At 47.1% G+C, this 24,234-nt stretch overlaps 1 protein-coding gene across 1 annotated transcript in view; it reads right to left on the reverse strand.

The window, feature by feature from the left end:
- Positions 1 to 24,234, reverse strand: part of TASP1 (taspase 1) — a 235,101-nt gene that overhangs the window by 185,371 nt on the left and 25,496 nt on the right. Inside the window, exon 4 of the mRNA XM_040429971.1 lies at positions 23,710 to 23,777. Within this exon, the coding sequence (XP_040285905.1) occupies positions 23,710 to 23,777 (68 nt within the window). The remainder of the gene's footprint in view (positions 1 to 23,709; positions 23,778 to 24,234) is intronic.

A 24,234-nucleotide genomic window follows, 5' to 3' on the forward strand; every position in this document is an offset into this window, starting at 1 on the left:
AATGTAGCAAATAAACATATGAAACAAAGAGAGGAAATGCACCAAACAGAAATGCTACTGACTATACTGGGAAGTCATACATGCAGGTATTAAAAGCTGAGACTTTCGCCAATATGTTCCAGTCAGGAAGATATCGGAGCCCATCAATGCACCACGTCACGGTCACTCAGCATGGCAAAGGGTCCTAGCCGCTACTCTAACTATGGTGTGAACATGGTCTGGGGGTGATATAATTCAGCACACAGCCAAGCCTCCACACAAAGGCCCAGCATGAATACTGTGGTAGTACAATGTGAATGAGGCCAGGCCGTGAGCCACACCTATGCCAGACCATGTGATGGAAGTTACCAGGTGCAACAGAGTGTCCAAACACACTCAAATCTAACAAGACGAAAACACAGAAATGAAGTGGCAATTCTGGAGGAGCTGCTTGTTAGATTTGAGTGTGTTTGGACACTCTGTTGCACCTGGTAACTTCCATCACATGGTCTGGCATAGGTGTGGCTCACGGCCTGGCCTCATTCACATTGTACTACCACAGTATTCATGCTGGGCCTTTGTGTGGAGGCTTGGCTGTGTGCTGAATTATATCACCCCCAGACCGTGTTCACACCATAGTTAGAGTAGCGGCTAGGACCCTTTGCCATGCTGAGTGACCGTGACGTGGTGCATTGATGGGCTCCGATATCTTCCTGACTGGAACATATTGGCGAAAGTCTCAGCTTTTAATACCTGCATGTATGACTTCCCAGTATAGTCAGTAGCATTTCTGTTTGGTGCATTTCCTCTCTTTGTTTCATATGTTTATTTGCTACATTCTGTGTAGTTTGCTCTTGTGGTGCATGTGGACCGCGTCGACGTCCTCCATTGTATGCATATTTTGCTGGGGTTAGTCGATTATTGCGGTCCACATGCGGTGGGGCTGCTCCCCCAATAAAAGACACGCCACAGTGTCAGGGGCTGAGCAGCTCCTCCAGAATTGCCACTTCATTTCTGTGTTTTAGTCTTGTTAGATTTGAGTGTGTTTGGACACTCTGTTGCACCTGGTAACTTCCATCACATGGTCTGGCATAGGTGTGGCTCACGGCCTGGCCTCATTCACATTGTACTACCACAGTATTCATGCTGGGCCTTTGTGTGGAGGCTTGGCTGTGTGCTGAATTATATCACCCCCAGACCGTGTTCACACCATAGTTAGAGTAGCGGCTAGGACCCTTTGCCATGCTGAGTGACCGTGACGTGGTGCATTGATGGGCTCCGATATCTTCCTGACTGGAACATATTGGCGAAAGTCTCAGCTTTTAATACCTGCATGTATGACTTCCCAGTATAGTCAGTAGCATTTCTGTTTGGTGCATTTCCTCTCTTTGTTTCACATGTCTTTCTGGATCTGCCCACTCATCAAGGACCATATCCCTAATACTCTCGTTAATGGGGAACACACGAGTTTTCTTGACTCTTAGGCCCCCAAACATTTCTTCTTGTACTGAATGGGTACGTTGCACTTCCTCCACGCCCATGGTCGACCTTACTGCCTTTAATAGGTCGGACATTTCTTCTGTAGAAAAGTAATATCTAAGACTGTCATCCACTGAGTCTGTATCAGAGACTCTCTCCCCCTCTTCCCATGACTTAACGGAGTGGGCACTTTCATCCGCCATAACTTCTAGGTCCGAAGGGGACGGAGACCTAGCCCGCTTCCTCTTAGGTTGCGGCAAGTCGGGGGGATTAGTGGACAGGTGGGCCAGGGATGAACAGATCTCTTCCTGAATCATGGTTTTCAATTCCTCTTTTAAGGAGGGTGCTTCATCCCGTACAATATTAGAAATACAAGACTTGCACAACTTTTTAGGGTAGCAGTCAGGAAGTCTGCTATTGCAGGAGATACATTTGAGTGTCTTTTTGATTTTTTTCGGGGCTTCTTTAGCCTAAAAGAGAGGAGAAGGCAGGGCATCAGGGTATGACCACTAGAGGGAGAGAGAGAGAGAGAGAGAGCGAGCAAGAGGGGGACAGCAGAGGCGAGCTAGCTGCCCCTGGAAATAACTTCCTCTCTCTCTTTTTTCCCCCTTCCACCCATTACAGCAGGAGAGGGGGATCAACAGACTCCCTGACCTGCACAAACAATACCCCCGAAGGGGACTCACAGTTGGTAGCAGCGCCGGTGGCTCAGCTCTGGGGGATCGCTCAGATGCTGACATCGTCCTCTCTGTAGGCAAGGGTTCCGCACCAGTGGGGACCGATCCTGGGAGCGTTCTGACACGGGCGGTAACCAGCGTTTATGCCTCGGTTTTAAACTGGGCTCCACGCTGCCGCCGCGACGTCACTTCCGGGTCGCCGGCCGTGACGTCAGAAACATGCGCTCCATGCGCCGGCGCGCACCCAGCTATCGCCCTTTCCTTAGGCTAGGAGGGAGTCTGCGCCAGGGACAGGCCCCGGAATAACCAGGACGAGATAGCCCTGAACCCCCTGCCCAGCGTTAGTACTTGGACCGCGGGAGGGCAGGGGGACGCCATGCTGGATGCCGGCGTTTTCCAAAGGTAACGGAAAATAAAAAATAAACAGGTTCCATTTCCTTAGCTTCATCTCCCTGCATACAGGGAGACCTTTCTCTGCCCTGTCCTCTGTAGGGACAGGAAACACTGGTGTTGGTGGTGGGAGGAGGGTATTTACCTTTCTCTGTTCCTGCCCCTACAGAGGTCAGGGGTCAATCTCCTTGTATGCCGTCGTGATGATGCTATGGAAACCTGACATTTTAACAGGTGTGTGTGTGTGTGTGTAGACTTTTTATATCCACATGTATATATATATATATTATTTTGATTATTATTTTTTTAATAGTATTAATTTTATACTATAGAATATATTTTACGGGAGGGAATATATCAGCCTTCATGGTGGATTCAAAGACAGAATTACCGGTAAGTCTAATTACAGTCTTTCCATTTCATACACCATGATGGCTACGGATGAGAACTAACAGATTACATTGTAGGAGGGGTTACTGCTTGCAACACTTTTTGGCCAAAGGCCAAATCCGCAGAAGCAGAAATATTTAGGCGATAGTGTTTTATGAAAGTATTGATACTAGACCGAGTCCCAGCCTTGCAAATTCTGGTCAAGAGACACCCCAGCTTTCTCTGCCTAAGAGGCCATAGCTCTAGTGGGCCTTTATTCCAGTGGGACAAGTTTGGCCCATTAGGGAGTAGCAGCAAGAAAGTGTTTTTTATCCAACGCCCTATGGATGCTTTGGAACACTTTTTCCCTTTATATTTCCCCCCCAAACTGTATTAAAACAGTCTTTCCTTGAAAACTTCTGTGGTACTGAATAATGGTTTCCCTTACATCTAGGAGATTAAATTTTTCTTCCGTCGGATCTTTCGGGTCACTACAGAAGGATCGTAAAATAATTTCCTGGTCTTTATGGAAATTTGAAACTACCTTAGGGAGGAAGCCCGGGTTTATTTTTAATACAATCCTGTTAGGGAAGATGGAAAGATAAGGTTCTCTACATGAAAGAGCCTGAATCTCTCCTAGGCGCCTAGCAGAAGTTATTGCTATTAAGAAGGCCATCTTAAAAGAAAGGTGTTTTATGGAGGGGTCTGCCATTGGAGCAAATGGCAATTATGTAAACCCATTAAGGACCAAGTTTATGTCCCATTGAGGAATCTTAAGTTTTAATGACAGTCTAAGTCTGGACGCGGCTCTTATAAACCTTCTAACCCATCTATGATTGGCTAGATTGGTATCGTAGAATGCCCCTAGGGCTGATATCTGTACTTTCAAAGTACTTGGCCTAAGTCTACGCCCCTTTGAAGGAATTCTAAGACATTTTGTATGCAGGGAGAGGATATATCTTTTTCCAGATCTTTAAATAAATGGCGTCAGTAACCTTCTTTCTGCTTGCTTTTAATGTATTGATAACTTTATCTGAGAGGCCTTTACTTCTTAAGATCTCGCTTTCAGGATCCAGGCTGATAGTTTGAAGAGACCTGGATTTTGATGTAGAATTGGCCCCTGTGAAATAATGTCCTCCTGGAAAGCTATCAGCCAGGGATCTTCCAAAGCTAACTTCTTTAGGATGGAGAACCAGCTTCTCTTGGGCCAATAGGGGGGTTATCAATATTACTTTCACTGGGTCTGTAAAAATCTTCTGCTAAACCCAGGGAATTAACACCCAAGGAGGGAACGCATATGCCAGGTTCCAAGTCCATTTTATTGAGAAGGCGTCTACCGCCCATGGCTTTTCCCTGGGATCTAGGGAACAGAAGCGCTTGACCTTTGTGTTTCTTTTTGAAGCAAATAGGTCTATTTGTGGTTGGCCCCATCTGGTTGATATCCTTTGAAATATCTCCGGATTCAAGGACCATTCTCCTGGGTCCAGAGTCTTTCTGCTTAGAAAATCTGCCTCTGAATTTTCTGATCCTTTCAGATGAATAGCTGTAATAGATAGGACATTTTCTTCTGCCCAGGAAAATATTTCTCTTGCTAGGGATTTCAACTTTTGGGACCTTGTGCCCCCTTGATGTTTTAGATTAGCGACCGCTGTCGTGTTGTCCGAGAATATCTTTAGATGCTTTTTGTTTACTAGGCTCCGATTTAGTTTTAGAGTTTCCCAGACCGCTCTTAATTCTTTTTAGTTCGATGATTCGTTCTTTATTTCTTTTGGCTACTTTCCTTGCCAATTTGAGGAGGCTACTTTTGCTCCCCATCCTATCGCGCTTGCATCTGTCACTATCTGTATTTCTGGTTCTTTCAGCCAGATTACTCCCCTGGATAGATTTATTTCTGGCTTCCACCAATTTAAATCTGATTTTATTAGGTGTGGAATTATTATTTCCTTGTCTAAGGATGACTGTTCTTTGTTCCAACTGCCTAATATCCAGGTTTGCATAGCTCTGGTGTGAGCTTGGCACCATGCAACTGCTGTTATGCAAGAGGTCATGAGGCCTAGAATGCCCATGGCGTTCCTGATCGAGCAGCGGTCCTGGGCTTAGAATTTTTCTATTTTTTCCTTGATGTTTCTTATTATTTTCCTGAGGCAGCGATGATGTTTGTGAGACAGAGTCTAACATTACTCCTAAAAATCTCCTGTTGGGTGATGGGACTAGGTAAGACTTTTTTGTATTTATCAGCCAACCCAAATCCGAAATTCTTTGCAGAAAATAATGTGTTTGTGTGTCTGCCTTTGCCTCCGAATTTCCTACTAGGAGAAAGTAGTCTAGGTAAGGGAAGATTACTAGACCTTCCTGTCTGAGGGAAGACAACAACATTTCACTACCAGTTTCGTGAAGACCATTGGTGCCAGGGAAATCCCGAATGGAAGGGCGCAGAACTGAAAATGGTGCAATATGTACCCCGGGCTCTCTAGTGCAAACCGAAGAGGTTTTTGTGAGCTCTGATGGATGGGTATATGGTAATAGGCATCTTTGAGATCCACGGATGTCATGTAGGCCTGCTTTTTTATTAGGGGAACAATGGACGCGATTGATTCCATTTTGAACTTCCTGTGTTATAGACTTGTTTAGATCTCTTAGGTTTATGATGGTTCGAAATGAGCCATCTGGTTTTTGTACAAGGAAAAGCCTTGAGTAAAAGCCTTGTCCTTTTTCTGACTCTGGAACCTCTTTCACTACTCCCGATTTATTTAAATCCTGTATTCCTTGCCATATCCTTGACAGAGTGGTGGGACTGTGGGAAGTTATTTGAAATTTTTTTTGGGGGGTTGAAGCAAACTACACTGCTCAAAAAAATAAAGGGAACACTTAAACAACACACTGTAACTCCAAGTCAATCACACTTCTGTGAAATCAAACTGTCCACTTAGGAAGCAACACAGTGACAATCAATTTCACATGCTGTTGTGCAAATGGGATAGACAACAGGTGGAAATTATAGGCAATTAGCAAGACACCCCCAATAAAAGGAATGGTTCTGCAGGTGGTGACCACAGACCACTTCTCAGTTCCTATGCTTCCTGGCTGATGTTTTGGTCACTTTTGAATGCTGGCGGTGCTTTCACTCTAGTGGTAGCATGAGACGGAGTCTACAACCCACACAAGTGGCTCAGGTAGTGCAGCTTATCCAGGATGGCACATCAATGCGAGCTGTGGCAAGAAGGTTTGCTGTGTCTGTCAGCATAGTGTCCAGAGCATGAAGGCGCTACCAGGAGACAGGCCAGTACATCAGGAGACATGGAGGAGGCCTTAGGAGGGCAACAGCCCAGCAGCCGGACCGCTACCTCCGCCTTTGTGCAAGGAGGAACAGGAGGAGCACTGCCAGAGCCCTGCAAAATGACCTCCAGCAGGCCACAAATGTGCATGTGTCTGCTCAAACGGTCAGAAACAGACTCCATGAGGGTGATATGAGGGCCCGACTTCCACAGGTGGGGGTTATGCTTACAGCCCAACACCGTGCAGGACGTTTGGCATTTGCCAGAGAACACCAAGATTGGCAAATTCGCCACTGGCGCCCTGTGCTCTTCACAGATGAAAGCAGGTTCACACTGAGCACATGTGACAGATGTGACAGAGTCTGGAGATGCCGTGGAGAACGTTCTGCTGCATGCAACATCCTCCAGCATGACCGGTTTGGCATTGGGTCAGTAATGGTGTGGGGTGGCATTTCTTTGGAGGGCCGCACAGCCCTCCATGTGCTCGCCAGAGGTAGCCTGACTGCCATTAGGTACCGAGATGAGATCCTCAGACCCCTTGTGAGACCATATGCTGGTGCGGTTGGCCCTGGGTTCCTCCTAATGCAAGACAATGCTAGACCTCATGTGGCTGAAGTGTCAGCAGTTCCTGCAAGACGAAGGTATTGATGCTATGGACTGGCCCGCCCATTCCCCAGACCTGAATCCAATTGAGCACATCTGGGACATCATGTCTCGCTCTATCCACCAACGTCACGTTGCACCACAGACTGTCCAGGAGTTGGCAGATGCTTTAGTCCAGGTCTGGGAGGAGATCCCTCAGGAGACCGTCCGCCACCTCATCAGGAGCATGCACAGGCGTTGTAGGGAGGTCCTACAGGCACGTGGAGGCCACACACACTACTGAGCCTCATTTTGACTTGTTTTAAGGACATTACATCACATTACATTACAAGTTGGATCAGCCTGTAGTGTGTTTTTCCACTTTAATTTTGAGTGTGACTCCAAATCCAGACCTCCATGGGTTGAAAAATTTGATTTCCATTTTTTTATTTGTGCGATTTTGTTGTCAGCACATTCAACTATGTAAAGAACAAAGTATTTCAGAAGAATATTTAATTAATTCAGATCTAGGATGTGTTATTTTTGTGTTCCCTTTATTTTTTTGAGCAGTGTATTTTGTATCCATTTTTGACAATATCTATTGCCCAAGGGTTTGATGTGACAGACTCCCATGGGTCAAAAACATTATCAACCTTACCCCTACTCTGGCGTCATTGTTTTTCATTTAGTTTGTTTTGGGGGTTGAGGAGGAAAACTCTACCTTTGCCCCCCTTCTGATAACTCCAGTGCCCAGTTTTTCCTTTCCTCCTGTATGGCCTGGATTGTTGACTGTAGGATCTTATCTAGTACAGGCCCAAACACATTCTCCTGAGCTTTTTAGCACGAGGTGTGGTTTAAAGGGGAGTAAGGGAGGCAAGTGAGGATCTAATTTCATCCTGAATCATGGATTTTACTTCCATCAGGATAGACGGTTGCTCTTCTTTTAGAAGGTCACCAATGCAAGACTTGCATAGTTTCTTTTTATATCCCTCAGGTAATTTTTTTGAACAAGTGAGACAATTATTATATTTTGGATTCAGCATTGCAGTATTTTTAATGCCGGATCCAGCACTAATACATTTCAATGCAAATTAATGCCGGCAACTGATTCAGAATTTTAGACGAAGATAATACCGTACAAAACGCAGTTCAGTGACTGAACTGATGACATCCTGATACATCCTGAACGGATTGCTCTCCATTCAGAATGCATGGGGATAAAACTGATCAGTTCTTTTCCGGTATTGAGCCCCTATGACTGAACTCTGTGCCGGAAAATAAAAATGCTAGTGTGAAAGTACCCTTACAAACAATGGGGGAAATTCATCAAAACTGGTGTAAAGTATAACTGGCTTAGTTGCCCATAGCAACCAATCAGATTCCACCTTTCATTTTTGAGAGCACTTTTGGAAAATGAAAGGTGGAATCTGATTGGTTGCTATGGGCAACTAAGCCAGTTCCCCTTTACACCATGCTACTAATCATATGAAGACCCAGGAAAAACACATGAGAATCCCAATGTGGTTACATTGTTTGCCTCCCAACTTACCTAAAAACTAAATGACAAAAAAAAAACTGCAGTGGATGAAGGTTTTTTTTTTTTTTTTTTTTTTTTTTTATAACCATTCCCAACCGCCTTACATATATTCGTTGGTGGTTGGGACTTAAAATATGGCACCCTCTTGTGGTTGCAGTGGGCGCCATGGCCTCAAGGTGCCTGCTGTTTTAAACAGAAGGCACCTGGGGGCTCATGTCCACGACCGGCAGGAATGACAATCGCAGAATTTCAACCCTTCAGATGCCGAAGGCACAAATCTCCAGAAGCACACACTTCCGGGTGTGTTACGCCTTCCCCCGGTGGAGATCGGGGGAGCTGGAGTATGTGTGCAGCAGCCCCTGTCCTCCTGTGAAACATGAGGCTGCTGCACATTAGTTCCTATGGAGACATTAGTTCCTATGCACACACACTCCTGTGGCAGGGCTCCATAGGAATATAGTGTAATTCTCAAACTTCAATGCTAATGCATTGGAGTCTATGAGAAAAGCAATCCGATTATTGCTTGCTATAGTTTCCTAGGGGAACTATAAAAAAAAAAAAAAAAAAGTGTTAAAAAATATATAAATTAAAATTAAAATCACCCCCCTTTCCCCAAAATTAAAAGTACATAAACAATTAAAAAAATAAACATCATGGGCATCTCTGCATGCGAAAACGCCTGTACTATTAAAATCTAAAAATAGCTATCCCATACCGCAAAACGTGAAACGGAAAAAGTCAGAATGGCTGATTCGCCTTTTGTTTGTCGTTTCACCTCCCACAAAAAAAATGAATAAAAGGTGATCAAAAAGCACAGATCGCCCTGCAAAAAATGAGCCCTGAGACAGCTCTGTAGAAATAAAAATGTCATAGGGATAAGAAAAAATTTGCAGATTTATCAAACTGGCTTAGCTGCCATAGCAACCAGAGTCCACCTTTCATTTTTTACAGCCAGTTGTACTTTACACCAGTTTGATAAATCTCCCCCTTAGTTTTTTTCCCAAAGTATTTTATTTATTTTTTTAGTATTAAAAACATAAGAAAAACTATACATATCGTTTTAACTGTACTGACCGAAAGAATGCAAGAGAAAGAAAATAATTAAACAGGTCAGTTTTACCGCATAGGAAACGCTGTAAAAATAAATCCCATAAAACTGTAGCGGAATTGTGTTTTATTTTTACCCCATTTGGAATTTTTATTTTTTTTGCGCTTCAACTTGTCCTGCTAAAAACAAGCCCACATATAGCTATGTGAACGAAAAAATAAAAAAAGTTATGGCTAGGAGTAAAAAAACGGAAAAAAATAAAATAAAATAAATCATTAAGGGGTTAATATATACTATACCAAATAAATTGTGTGGGTTTGGGATCGGTGTTGTGTAGATTTTATTATTTTCCCTTATAACATAGTTATAAGGGAAAATAATAGCATTCTTAACCACCTCAGCCCCCAGTGCTTAAACACCCTGAAAGACCAGGCCACTTTTTACACTTCTGACCTACACTACTTTCACCGTTTATTGCTCGGTCATGCAACTTACCACCCAAATGAATTTTACCTCCTTTTCTTCTCACTAATAGAGCTTTCATTTGGTGGTATTTCATTGCTGCTGACATTTTTACTTTTTTTGTTATTAATCGAAATTTAACGATTTTTTTGCAAAAAAATGACATTTTTCACTTTCAGTTGTAAAATTTTGCAAAAAAAAACGACATCCATATAGAAATTTTGCTCTAAATTTATAGTTCTACATGTCTTTGATAAAAAAAAAATGTTTGGGTAAAAAAAAAATGGTTTGGGTAAAAGTTATAGCGTTTACAAACTATGGTACAAAAATGTGAATTTCCGCTTTTTGAAGCAGCTCTGACTTTCTGAGCACCTGTCATGTTTCCTGAGGTTCTGCAATGCCCAGACAGTACAAACACCCCACAAATGACCCCATTTCGGAAAGTACACACCCTAAGGTATTCGCTGATGGGCATAGTGAGTTCATAGAACTTTTTATTTTTTGTCACAAGTTAGCGGAAAATGATGATTTTTTTTTTTTTTTTTTTTTTTCTTACAAAGTCTCATATTCCACTAACTTGTGACAAAAAATAAAAACTTCTATGAACTCACTATGCCCATAACGAAATACCTTGGGGTCTCTTCTTTCCAAAATGGGGTCACTTGTGGGGTAGTTATACTGCCCTGGCATTCTAGGGGCCCAAATGTGTGGTAAGGAGTTTGAAATCAAATTCTGAAAAAAATGACCTGTCAAATCCGAAAGGTGCTCTTTGGAATATGGGCCCCTTTGCCCACCTAGGCTGCAAAAAAGTGTCACACATCTGGTATCTCCGTACTCAGGAGAAGGTGGGGAATGTGTTTTGGGGTGTCATTTTATATATACCCATGCTGGGTGAGAGAAATATCTTGGCAAAAGACAACTTTTCCCATTTTTTTTATACAAAGTTGGCATTTCACCAAGATATTTATCTCACCCAGCATGGGTATATATAAAATGACACCCCAAAACACATTCCCCACCTTCTCCTGAGTACGGAGATACCAGATGTGTGACACTTTTTTGCAGCCTAGGTGGGCAAAGGGGCCCATATTCCAAAGAGCACCTTTCGGATTTGACAGGTCATTTTTTTCAGAATTTGATTTCAAACTCCTTACCACACATTTGGGCCCCTAGAATGCCAGGGCAGTATAACTACCCCACAAGTGACCCCATTTTGGAAAGAAGACACCCCAAGGTATTCGCTGATGGGCATAGTGAGTTCATGGAAGTTTTTATTTTTTGTCACAAGTTAGTGGAATATGAGACTTTGTATGAAAAAAAAAAAAAAAAAAAAAATCATCATTTTCCACTAACTTGTGACAAAAAATAAAAAATTCTAGGAACTTGCCATGCCCCTCACGGAATACCTTGGGGTGTCTTCTTTCCAAAATGGGGTCACTTGTGGGGTAGTTATACTGCCCTGGCATTCTAGGGGCCCAAATGTGTGGTAAGGAGTTTGAAATCAAATTCTGAAAAAAATGACCTGTCAAATCCGAAAGGTGCTCTTTGGAATATGGGCCCCTTTGCCCACCTAGGCTGCAAAAAAGTGTCACACATCTGGTATCTCCGTACTCAGGAGAAGGTGGGGAATGTGTTTTGGGGTGTCATTTTACATATACCCATGCTGGGTGAGAGAAATATCTTGGCAAAAGACAACTTTTCCCATTTTTTTATACAAAGTTGGCATTTGACCAAGATATTTATCTCACCCAGCATGGGTATATGTAAAAAGACACCCCAAAACACATTCCTCAACTTCTCCTGAGTACGGGGATACCAGATGTGTGACACTTTTTTGCAGCCTAGGTGGGCAAAGGGGCCCACATTCCAAAGAGCACCTTTTGGATTTCATAGGTCATTTTTTACTGAATTTGATTTCAAACTCCTTACCACACATTTGGGCCCCTAGAATGCCAGGGCAGTATAACTACCCCACAAGTGACCCCATTTTGGAAAGAAGAGACCCCAAGGTATTCGCTGATAGGCATAGTGAGTTCATGGAAATTTTTATTTTTTGTCACAAGTTAGTGGAATATGAGACTTTGTATGAAAAAAAAATAAAAAATAAAAATCATCATTTTCCACTAACTTGTGACAAAAAATAAAAAATTCTAGGAACTTGCCATGCCCCTCACGGAATACCTTGGGGTGTCTTCTTTCCAAAATGGGGTCACTTGTGGGGTAGTTATACTGCCCTGGCATTTTCCAGGGGCCCTAATGTCTGGTAAGTAGGTAAATGACCTGTGAAATCCGAAAGGTGCTCTTTGGAATGTGGGCCCCTTTGCCCACCTAGGCTGCAAAAAAGTGTCACACATCTGGTATCTCCGTACTCAGGAGAAGGTGGGGAATGTGTTTTGGGGTGTCTTTTTACATATACCCATGCTGGGTGAGAGAAATATCTTGGCAAAAGACAACTTTTCCCATTTTTTTTATACAAAGTTGGCATTTGACCAAGATATTTATCTCACCCAGCATGGGTATATGTAAAATGACACCCCAAAACATATTCCCCAACTTCTGCTGAATACGGAGATACCACATGTGTGACACTTTTTTGCAGCCTAGGTGGGCAAAGGTGCCCAAATTCCTTTTAGGAGGGCATTTTTAGACATTTGGATACCAGACTTCTTCTCACGCTTTGGGGCCCCTAAAATGCCAGGGCAGTATAAATACCCCACATGTGACCCCATTTTGGAAAGAAGACACCCCAAGGTATTCAATGAGGGGCATGGCGAGTTCATTGAAAAAAAAAAAATTTGGCACAAGTTAGCGGAAATTGATTTTTTTGATTTTGTTCTCACAAAGTCTCCCTTTCCGCTAACTTGGGACAAAAATTTCAATCTTTCATGGACTCAATATGCCCCTCAGCGAATACCTTGGGGTGTCTTCTTTCCAAAATGGTGTTATTTGTGGGGTGTTTGTACTGCCCTGGCATTTGAGGGTCTCCGCAATCATTACATGTATGCCCAGCATTAGGAGTTTCTGCTATTCTCCTTATATTGAGCATACGGGTAATGAGATTTTTTTTTTCCGTTCAGCCTCTGGGCTGAAAGAAAAAAATGAACGGCACAGATTTCTTCATTCGCATCGATCAATGTGGATGAAAAAATCTCTGCCAAAAAAAGAAAAAGGAGGGGAAAGGCGTCTGCCAGGACATAGGAGCTCCGCCCAACATCCATACCCACTTCAGCTCGTATGCCCTGGCAAACCAGATTTCTCCATTCACATCAATCGATGTGGATGAATAAATCATTGCCGGGATTTTTTTTTTTATATATACAAAGTGTTTGCCAAAGTATATGAACACCGCCACCTCCTCAGCTCATATGCCTCGGCAAACGTATCTTTTACTGCAGAGGAGAAATCTCGTCTTGCAGCGCCGCATACACCGACTTGCGTGTAATCTGACAGCAGCGCAATGCTTCTGTCCGAATGCACATCAGTGCTGCAGCTAGTCGATCGGTTGGTCCACCTGAAAGGTAAAAAAAACAAAACAAAAAAGAAAAAACCAGGCCGCAAAGCAATAACTTTATTAACTGTTGAACAGAACATAGAAACTTTTTTTAAACTTTTTTAACTGAACATTTAACTTTTTTACTTACCGGTATTTTTTTTTTTGTTTAGTTTTTTTTACCTTTTATAGAACAAACCTCTCCTTCCCCATGGGACAATGTGCAAAGCGCAAATCGCCCAAAGATGTGGCGAAGTACATTATGCACTTTATCCCAGGTGAAAGGAGAGGTTTGCAGCAGCTGTGAGTGAATGGGCCCTAATAGCCCTGTGTGCCTGTCCTGGTGAGATGTGATCCCTATGCTAAGTGTACCTGTGTGTGGTACTTCCGGAAACACTCTCCATAGCATAGGGCAGGGTGGTCAGCACAGTCAGGACAGAAATAGCGGGTGTCACGCCTTATTCCACTCCTGCTACAGACACGACATCTTTTTCGGGGTGACGGTTGGGTTGAGGTACCAGGAACGACACTGGGGAAATGTCGCTCGTGTAGACGGCTAACTACACTGGTGGATGGGGCCACGGAACCTCCTGGGTAAAGGAGGTTCTCGATGATCTCTTCCTGGAATTTGAGGAAGGATCCTGTTCTCCCAGCCTTACTGTAGAGAACAAAACTATTGTAGAGCGCCAATTGAATTAAATATACAGACACCTTCTTATACCAGCGTCTGGTTCTGCGGGAAACTAAATACGGAGACAACATCTGGTCATTGAAGTCCACCCCTCCCATGAGCGCATTATAGTCGTGGACACAGAGGGGCTTTTCAATGACACGGGTTGCTCGCTCAATTTGGATTGTCGTGTCTGCGTGAATGGAGGAGAGCATGTAAACGTCACGCTTGTCTCTCCATTTCACCGCGAGCAGTTCTTCGTTACACAAGGCAGCCCTCTGCCCCCTTGCAAGACGGGTGGTTACAAGCCGTTGGGGGAAGCCCACGCGACTAGTTCGCATGGTGCCACAGGCGCAAATCCGTTCTAGAAACAAATGCCTAAAGAGGGCCACACTTGTGTAGAAATTGTCCACATAAAGATGGTACCCCTTGCCGAATAAGGGTGACACCAAGTCCCAGACTGTCTTCCCACTGCTCCCCAGGTAGTCAGGGCAACCGACCGGCTCCAGGGTCTGATCTTTTCCCTCATAGATCCGAAATTTGTGGGTATAGCCTGTGGCCCTTTCACAGAGCTTATACAATTTGACCCCATACCGGGCACGCTTGCTTGGGATGTATTGTTTGAAGCCAAGGCGCCCGGTAAAATGTATTAGGGACTCGTCTACGCAGATGTTTTGCTCAGGGGTATACAAATCTGCAAATTTCAGGTTGAAATGGTCTATGAGGGGCCGAATTTTGTGGAGCCGGTCAAAAGCAGGGTGGCCTCTGGGACGGGAGGTGGTATTGTCGCTAAAATGCAGAAAACGTAGGATGGTCTCAAATCGTGTCCTGGACATAGCAGCAGAGAACATGGGCATGTGATGAATTGGGTGCGTTGACCAATATGACCGCAATTCATGCTTTTTTGTCAGGCCCATGTTGAGGAGAAGGCCCAAAAAAATTTTAAGCTCGGAAACTTGGACTGGTTTCCACCGGAAAGGCTGGGCATAATAGCTTCCCGGGTTAGCGGTTATAAATTGTGTGGCATACTGGTTGGTCTCTGCCACGACTAAGTCCAAGAGCTCCGCAGTCAAGAACAGCTCAAAAAATCCCAGGGCCGAACCGATTTGAGCCGTCTCAACCCGAACTCCAGACTGGGCGGTGAAAGGGGGAACTACTGGTGCGGCTGAAGTTGGTGACTGCCAATCAGGATTTGCCAGCACCTCAGGGACTCTAGGGGCTCTACGGGCCCGTCTTTGCGGTGGCTGCGACGGGGTAACTATTGCACGTGCCACCGTACCAGCTTCAACTGCCCTTCTGGTGCTCGCTACTTCACCAGGTTGTACGGCAGTGCTGGTACTAGGTCCAGGAAGGGCTGCGCTGCTGGTGTATGCCTCACCACGTGATCCGGCAGCGACAGCCCCACTCTGCTGCTCTTGAAGCGGATCCTGCGTAACCTGTGGTCTAGCGACATGGGGCCGGGTACGCCTGGTGCTGCCAGGGACCTCCACCTCCTCGTCCGAACTTTGGGTCAGAGAGCCACTGCTTTCCACAGGTTCATATTCTGACCCGCTAGATTCGTCAGATGAGGGTTCCCACTCCTCATCCGACTGGGTCAGAATCCTGTAGGCCTCTTCAGAAGAATACCCCCTGTTTGACATTTTGGACTACTAAATTTAGGGGTATTCCCTGAGACTACCCAAGAAAAAAAGCAAACCTGTCTTACAAAGGGGAGGCTAGCGAAGTACCGGAGGCTGCTGCGGTTGATAAAAAATATCAAAACTGATTTTTTTATCGCCGCAGTGCGTGTAAAATGAATGTGCAGTGATCAAAAAATAATAATTTTTTGTCACTGCGGTGGGGCGGGCGTGGGTGAACGCACGTGTGGGCGACCGATCAGGCCTGATCGGGCAAACACTGCGTTTTGGGTGGAGGGCGAGCTAAGGTGACACTAATACTATTATAGATCTGACCGTGATCAGTTTTGATCACTTACAGATACTATAAAAGTACAAATGCTGATTAGCGATACGCTAAACAGCGAATAAAAGTGACTGCGGTGCGGTGGGGTGGGCACTAACTGACGCTAACTACCTAACCAAGGGGCCTAAACTATCCCTAAAACCTAACAGCCAATACCAGTGAAAAAAAAAAAGTGACAGTTTACACTGATCACTTTTTTTCCTTTCACTAGTGATTGACAGGGGCGATCAAAGGGGTGATCAAAGGGTTAATTGGGGTGCAGGTGGGTGATCTGGGGCTAAGGTGTAGTGTTTGGTGTACTCACAGTTCAGTCTGCTCCTGTGCTGGATCCAACCGACGAAAAGGACCAGCACAGGAGCAGACAAGCCATATAACAGATCATATTTACTAATATGATCTGTTATATGACTTTGGATTGGATTTTTTGAAAATCGCCAGCCTGCCAGCCAATGATCGTTGCTGGCAGGCTGGTGACGAAATACTTCTTTTAATTTTGCCGGCCCGCGATGCGCATGCGCGGGCCGGCTTTGAGCGAAATCTCGCGTCTCGCGAGATGACGCGTATATGCGTGACTCTGCGCAGCGCTGCCACCTCCGGAACGCAATCCTGCGTTAGGCGGTCCGGAGGTGGTTAATACAGAATGCATAGTGCAATAGGGCTGAAGGGGTTAAAAAAATAAAAAAATAAATTTAACTCACCTTAATCCACTTGTTCGCGCAGCCCGGCTTCTCTTCTGTCTTCTTCTTTGAGGAATAGGACCTTTGATGACGTCACTGCGCTCATCACATGATCCATCACCATGGTGATGGATCATGTGACGGACCATGTGATGAGCGCAGTGACAGAAGAGAAGCCAGGCTGCGCGAGCAAGTGGATTAAGGCGAGTTAAATTATTATTTATTTATTTTTAACACCTCCATTCCTATTGTATTATAACCATGTTATAAGGGAAAAACGAGATTTTTGTATAACTTACCAGTAAAATCTCTTTCTCGCTCTTTCCTTGGGGGACACAGAAGACCTTGGGTATAGCTCATCTCCCTAGGAGGCGTGACACTAAGTGAAGACTGTTAAGCCCCTCCTCCACAGCTATACCCTCAGCCTGGAGAGAGAGACTGCCAGTTGAGTGTCCAAGTAGTGAGAAAAGGCAAAGTCCAAAAATTGGAACCAACAAGCCAACTACCCAAAGGGTAAAACAAACTCGGAAACAGTCAGAGAAGAACAAAGAATGGGTGGGTGCTGTGTCCCCCAAGGAAAGAGCGAGAAAGAGATTTTACTGGTAAGTTATACAAAAATCTCGTTTTCTCGCCCAGTTTCCTTGGGGGACACAGAAGACCTTGGGACGTACAAAAGCAGTCCAAAGGGGGAGGGACCACAGCACCAAGGCGAAGCACCCGAAGGCATCAAAAAACCCGCCGCCTGCAGACCAGGCGGCCCAAAACAGCATACGCCGAAGCCCGAGTATGCACCCTGTAGAACTCGGTAAGGTGTGCAAGGAAGACCAGTGACCGCCTTGCACAAATGCATGGCCGAAGCCTAATGCCTCCGGCCCAGGAAAAAAACTGACAACTCTGGCCAAATGAATGGTGACACCAAAAGCAGAACCCTGCCCTTGGTGCGGCAACCACAACAAGAGCCACTCTGAGAAAGCGGAGGAAAGCCACCCTGGAGGCCGTCAACCCTTTGCGCGGACCTCCTGGAAACACAAGAGACCGAATGTCGACAAGAGTCGGAGATCTCCAAGTAAAAACTGCAAGGCCCAAACAACGTCCAAATCGGTGAAGTGTCCGTTCCCTGGGGTGGGAAGGGGAGGACGACTGCCTCAATGAAATGAAAGACAAACACCACCTTCAGAAGAAAGGAAGAGACGGAATGGAGAACAGCCCTGTCCTGGGGGAAGACAGAAGGCTCGGAACAAGAAGGGCCGCCACTCAGGCACCCATCAGAGACACGATGGCTACAGAAACCCAACTGTTAGTAGAGGGAACTTCTGTAACGGCTCCAAGGAAAAATTGGAGCGCCAAGAGCCTAGTATGTAGTTCCCAGGACGGTACCGGAGGACAGTACAAAGGAACCCAAGAGCCGCTCCATGGAAGAAGTTCCTGACAGGCCCAGAGGGTCTGGGAACGCTGAAAGAGGAAGGACAGGAATGACACTTGATACTTCAAGCAACAGAGTCCCAGCCCCAGGTCCAGGCCGGACTGGAGAAAGACAGAACCATGGAGAAAGGCAGAGTGGGGGAACGCCCAGCTTCCCACAGAACCCCAGGTAAAGCCCTAAGTCCTACCACAGATCCTGGACGAAAAACTCGGCTAGAAGCGAACACTAGCGAGCCCACTAGAGTCGCCTGGGCAAGCGGGTGAAAACCCAATGATCAGGCGCAGACCAGTAACACGGGTAGAACAGTCGGTAGAACTGGTCCCGTCGGCCCCCGAGCAAGGTTGTCCCGTATCCCCCCAGAGTGGGGAAGCAGAAGGACAAACGGACAGGAACCGAAGGGTCCGCCCAGCAACCGCCAGGACAAGACAGGCTAAAGCCGAAGCCAATGTAGCCACCACAGGAAGACGGACTACAGTTCCGGTGTGGGAGATTTAAAAGACAATCCTGACCAAATGGTAGTCCTCCCAAGTTACCGAGAAGGTGAATCCAAAGCAGAAACATTGCCTAAAATGGAAAAAAACGCAATCTGCACCCAGCGGGAGGACAGAAAACGGTAGACCCGGTAACTAGGCACACAGCTAGTACAGCCAGTGTGGACAAGGGAGACTCAAAAGGAACACCAGAACCATCCACATGAACAACCATGCTCTCCCCAGAGGTAAGGGCAGTGAAGGAACAGCCTCTGAAGCGTGGCCGGAACAGACGCCACATCGGAATGATCTGTACCGAGTGGGAGCCAAACAGAGCCGGCGAGAAAAGGCAGGCGAGACAGAGGCCGGTATAACACCCTCCAACCGAAAGGGGGAGTGGTCAACAGAGAGGCCATAGGACAGCTCAAAAGCAGAACACCGCTACACAGAGACGCCCGGTTCACCGCCTCGCAGAAGGCGAATACCCTGAAGAACCCAAGGTGGAGGTCCCCCAGACCTGTATAAGCGAGCACCCAAGAGAAGTTGGGTGACCTTCCCAAGAAGAGCGGCCCAAACCTGGTAGCAGATCAGACTGAAGCACCGAGGGCGCCAATCCGGAAAGAATCATACCACACTGCACCCGAAGAGGAGGAAATGGTATTAGGCGAGGGGACCGTAGTCCCGCCAGAGCCAACATAAAATGCGAAGGGCGCTGCAGACAGCGCTCTCGACCATGCGACCACTAGCACAGGGAAACAATGCCGCGGAAGGACAAATGGGCCAACGAAATGAATGAGTACCACCCAGCTCTGTGCAGTAGCGAACAGTAGAGCCGGTCTACTTAAATATAAGGTATTCATTTGTTGTTTATTGGACAACACCTTAGGCTTACACAGATGGACAGAATGATCTCCTTAGAGAATAGTGCAAGGCTTGCGGCAATCATCGTATCCCAAGAGAAAAAGTATGTCGCAGGAGGAAAAGAGGCATACGTACGAGTAGCCCCGTAAGCAGTGAGAAGGCCAACCCACCTACGGGACGAGAAGGAAACAACGCACAAGAACGTCCGCTCACTGCAAAAATATCACTCAGCGAAGAGGGCCAGCCACAGAGTGCCACAGTATCTACGGGAGTGCAACTGAAAGGAGTTATGCACAAGACTAGTATGGTATGCGATGGAACGCAAACTGACCGCCCCGAAAAAGGGGGGAAATGTACCTGGCAAACTGCAGTGGGCAAGAATGCAAAGGCCTGCCCCAAAAAGGGGGTGATGCCCAAGGCCGTACCTACGTCAGAGAAGTAGGGCATACCATACTTCGCCCAGAAAGGCGCCATGCACATGGCCACACAGTATCCAGCAGGAACGCAGGAGGTCCACCTAGTGAAAAAGGGGGGCATGCACAGGGCTATCTTAGCATTAAGTGAGTGTGCAACAATTCACCCAACCCGAAATTTCGTGAGAGTGTAACTACTCCGCCAATGAAGGGGAACATGTGCAAGTCCAGTACAGCACATACAAGGACAGCCTTGAATCTTGTGAGCGTGCAAAATTCCACCCATGGAATGAGGGGTGGTCACGCACAAGGCCAGCACCGTATCCAATGGAAGCGCAAGCGTTCCACCCATGTTAGAGGCCATGCTCAAGGCCAGCAACGTATCTGGTGAGAGTGTAGTATGCCGCCCAGAAAAGGAAGGGGGGGGGGGTCATGCACATGGCCAGCATCGCATCCAGGGAGAATGCGAGCAGTCGGTGAGAAAGTGTGTATGCCACCGAAGGAGGCATGCCCATGGCCGGCAGCGAATCCAGTGAGAGTGCGTACACCGCCCACAGAAGAGGGGTCATGCATATGGCCGGCCGCGGATCCAGAGAGAGTGCAAGCACCCCGCTATGTATAGGGGTCATGCACATGGCCAACAATGTACCGGCGAGAGAACAACCACCGACCGAGGGAGTGTATGTATGCCGCCACCCGGGAAGGAGGCATACCCAAGGCCGGCAGTGAATCCAATGAGAGTACATCATACCGCCTATGTAAGGTGGTCATGCACATGGCTGACAGTGAATCCAGTGAGAGTGCCGAATGCCGTCCACAGAAGGGAGTCATGCCTATGGCAGGCAGCGAATCCAGTGAGAGTGCCGTGTTCCACCTATGGAAGGGGGGCACGCACATGGCCAGCAGCGAACCCAGTGAGAGTGCCGTGTTCCACCTATGGAAGGGGGTCGTGCACATGGCCAGCATTGTATCCGGAGAAACTGCAGTAGGCCGCCAATGAAAGGGGGATCATGCACAAGGCCAACCCGCAGTTAGGGAGAGTGCAGTATCCCGCCCAGGAGGGGGGTCCTGCACATGGCAGGCACCATAACTGGAGAGGGTGACGAATGTTGCCTACAGAAAAGGCATGCACTTGACCAGCGCCGTAGCGCGGAGAGGGCAAGAAAACCGCCTAGAAGGGGAAAAAAGACCCTGGCAGCGCCGCAGCCGGGGAGCGCGACACCATGCCGCCTATGGAAGGAGGGCATGTATACAGGCAGCACTCTGAGATGAGGCTGCAGCGTCCTGCGCAGCCCACAAGTCATATATATAATAAAAAATTTTTTTTTTTTTTTTTTAACACACAGCCTCACTGAGGCAGAAAAAAATAAAATAAAAGGGGGGCCACCTACAGGGCACAGATCCACCCATACAGGCCCATCGGAAGCCGGCCTGTACCCAAAGGGTTAACAGGGATCCGGCCTGGGGGGCGGCACTGCGATCCTCTGGGGGCGGGGGAACCTCCAGGCGGGAAGAATTCGCGCCTGGAGAAGTTCCAGCCCCCTCCAACAGAGGCCTGAATTTTGCGGCCTAGTAGGCCGTGAAGCTGGGGCCTAAATTTTTAGCGGCGCCCGGCTGACCGGGGCCGCACAGTATTTAAAGTACCGGCCGGCCTACGGAGCGGCACATACCGGCCGCGGGTGCCCACCCCGCGGGCCGTAAGAGCCGGGGCCTAAATTTTTAGCGGCGCCCGGATGACCGGGGCCGCACAGTACTTAAAGTACCAGCCGGGCCTACGGGGCGGCACATACCGGCCGCGGGTGCCCACCCCGCGAGCCGGGGACCCGGATAGAGCGGGATCGCGGCCTTGAAGTGGAACACAAGTTTTGTTCCGACGGTCGGCCGGGGCTGTTGAAGCGCTCATTTTGCAGGCCGCGGTGCCCACCCAGCTGTCCGGAAGTGAGGACCCTGCACCCGGCAGCCATTTCACCCCTGGAGCGGGCATCTGCCTAGAACAGCGCTCCATATGGCCGGCAGCTACAACCTCCTTTCCCCTGGAACGGTGCCCGTGAGAGTAGGGAGGGTCAGTGGCAGCAAGGCGCGGGCCCTCTGGCCCTGAAGTAGTGGCCGGTAAGAGGGAGGGGGACCCTGAGACCGGGTCTGTGAGGGTGGACGCCTGCATAACCCCTCCGTCAGGGGCAGCTAGTTGCGGACCTCCGCAGCTCCCTAGGCATTCTTCTTGTAGGGAGAAGGGTGCCAATGTCCTGGAGGCCAGGAGAGAAGGAGCAGAATGTCGCCCTGCGACAGCCCAGGAGCCAGCCTAGGTCTAGCATGGGCAGAAGGGTCCATAGGCCCAGTATAGGGTCAGGCACGCAGGAGACCGGGGGGGACGGGGGACGTAGGGCTGGAGAAGCCTCTCTCTCACCATAGTCGTCTTCACCCTCGGTCCGTTCCAGCAGGGTCGCCCCTTCAGCTACTGGCACCGTAGTGGCAGGACGCTGGGAGAGGGACTTGGCGTGCGGGCGACCCTTGCGCTGGCGGGATGTAGGGGAGCGAGGCTGCCCTGATCCACCTTGCCTTCTGTGGGGGAGGCAGCAGTGCGGGTGACCGGCACTGGCGCAGCTCAACCCCGGGAGAACAGAGAGGTCTAGTGCGTCTCTGTTATCCCTGATGATCTGGAACAAAAATAAAATAAAAAAGTAAAAATCTAAAATTGAAACAAGGAGAAAGCAGCCCTGCAGAGCAGGGAGTGTCTTGCCTCCTTGGACACTAAGCAAAAAACTGGCAGTCTCTCTCTCCAGGCTGAGGGTATAGCTGTGGAGGAGGGGCTTAACAGTCTTCACTTAGTGTCACGCCTCCTAGGGAGATGAGCTATACCCAAGGTCTTCTGTGTCCCCCAAGGAAACTGGGCGAGAAATAATAATGATCGGGTCCCCATCCCGATAGTCTCCTAGCAACCGTGCGTGAAAATCGCACCGCATCCGCACTTGCATGCGGATGCTTGCGATTTTCACGCAGCCCCATTCACTTCTATGGGGCCTGCATTGCGTGGAAAACGCACAAAGAGGAGCATGCTGCAATTTTCACTCAACGCACAAGTGATGCGTGAAAATCACCGCTCATGTGCACAGCCCCATAGAAATGAATGGCTCCGGATTCAGTGCGGGTGCAATGCGTTCAACTCACGCATCGCACCCGCGCGGAAATCTCTCCAGTGTGAAAGGAGTCTTAAGCTCTGCATACTAAGTCCTGTGTTTGGCATTTATGTCCAGAGCTGCCAGAGTCCAAATCAAATGCATCCAAAGAGCTACATTCACCCAGCAAACATCAGAAAGTGCACTTTTGGCCTCTGTCACAATATACGTTATTTATACAAAAGGTGGTCGCGCTGCCAGATATACGTCTCAATTCACAAGCTCAAGAGAAGCGGCAATCTTCTTTGATACAACCAACACACCTGAGTCCCGCTGGATAGTAACCTTTCTCCAAAGCAACCTTCCTGCGGAATCAAAGTTTTGGGTATACAGTGAAGGGCCGCAAAGTTGAGTTAACGAAACTCTTATTATACTCACAATAAAATCGTGAATAACACGCCTTAAATAATCATAAAATGAGGTCTATCAGGTCCATCAAACACAATGCCCGACCTAGGTTTCCCCGATAAGGCTCTCTCAGGGGCGATCATGATACGTTAGCATAAGGTTTTTTTTATTGTAGAAAACTGTGCTTTCCTCTAAGTGGACAACCACAATAAAAAGCATATTACAGTGGACCTATTTTTTTTTTTTTTTTTTTTTACAATTGGAGTCGATAAGCGATGTACTGCATGTCTATACAGAGGCATATGCTGGCATTACGTTAGCAAACCTTCCCGACATATACCAATGCACACAGAGCCCAACTACAACAGATAGTATTCCGCATAGTGACATCTTGATATTAAGAGGGACACTAACGCAATCCTACCTTTTTACATGCTCGTTTACAGACATGTTTATATTCCTTAGCTTTTGATTCAGAGTGATATCCAGCTCCTATACATTACAAAAAAAAAATACAAAGTAAATAAAACTTCATCACGAATGGCACGTTACTGTAATGCTGTGCTATTATGTAAGGCTCAGTTCACACTAGTGCCATGGCATTTGTTATTACAGGAGCCCTGATGGATCAATTTCCGAATGAATCCCAATAACTTTGCTATTCTTGCAATCAAAAAAAAAATACATAAAGGAATGCCACTGTGAACACAGACTTACATCTTGATTCATATTACAGGACTCACAACTTATGTCTGCTGCCGACTAAAGAATAAATATATGAGTGCTGTGCAGAAAGAAAGAGGAGCACTTCACTGACAGCAGAGTAAGGTTACTTTCACATCTGCGTTTTTGCTGTCCGGTTTTGAGATCCGGCATGGGATCTCAAAACCACAGCAAAAGGCTTCAGTTATAACAATACAGCCGCCTGCATCCGTTCAGAACAGATCCG

The sequence above is a fragment of the Bufo bufo genome, chromosome 4, assembly GCF_905171765.1.
Source record: "Bufo bufo chromosome 4, aBufBuf1.1, whole genome shotgun sequence".
Lineage (NCBI taxonomy): Eukaryota > Metazoa > Chordata > Amphibia > Anura > Bufonidae > Bufo > Bufo bufo.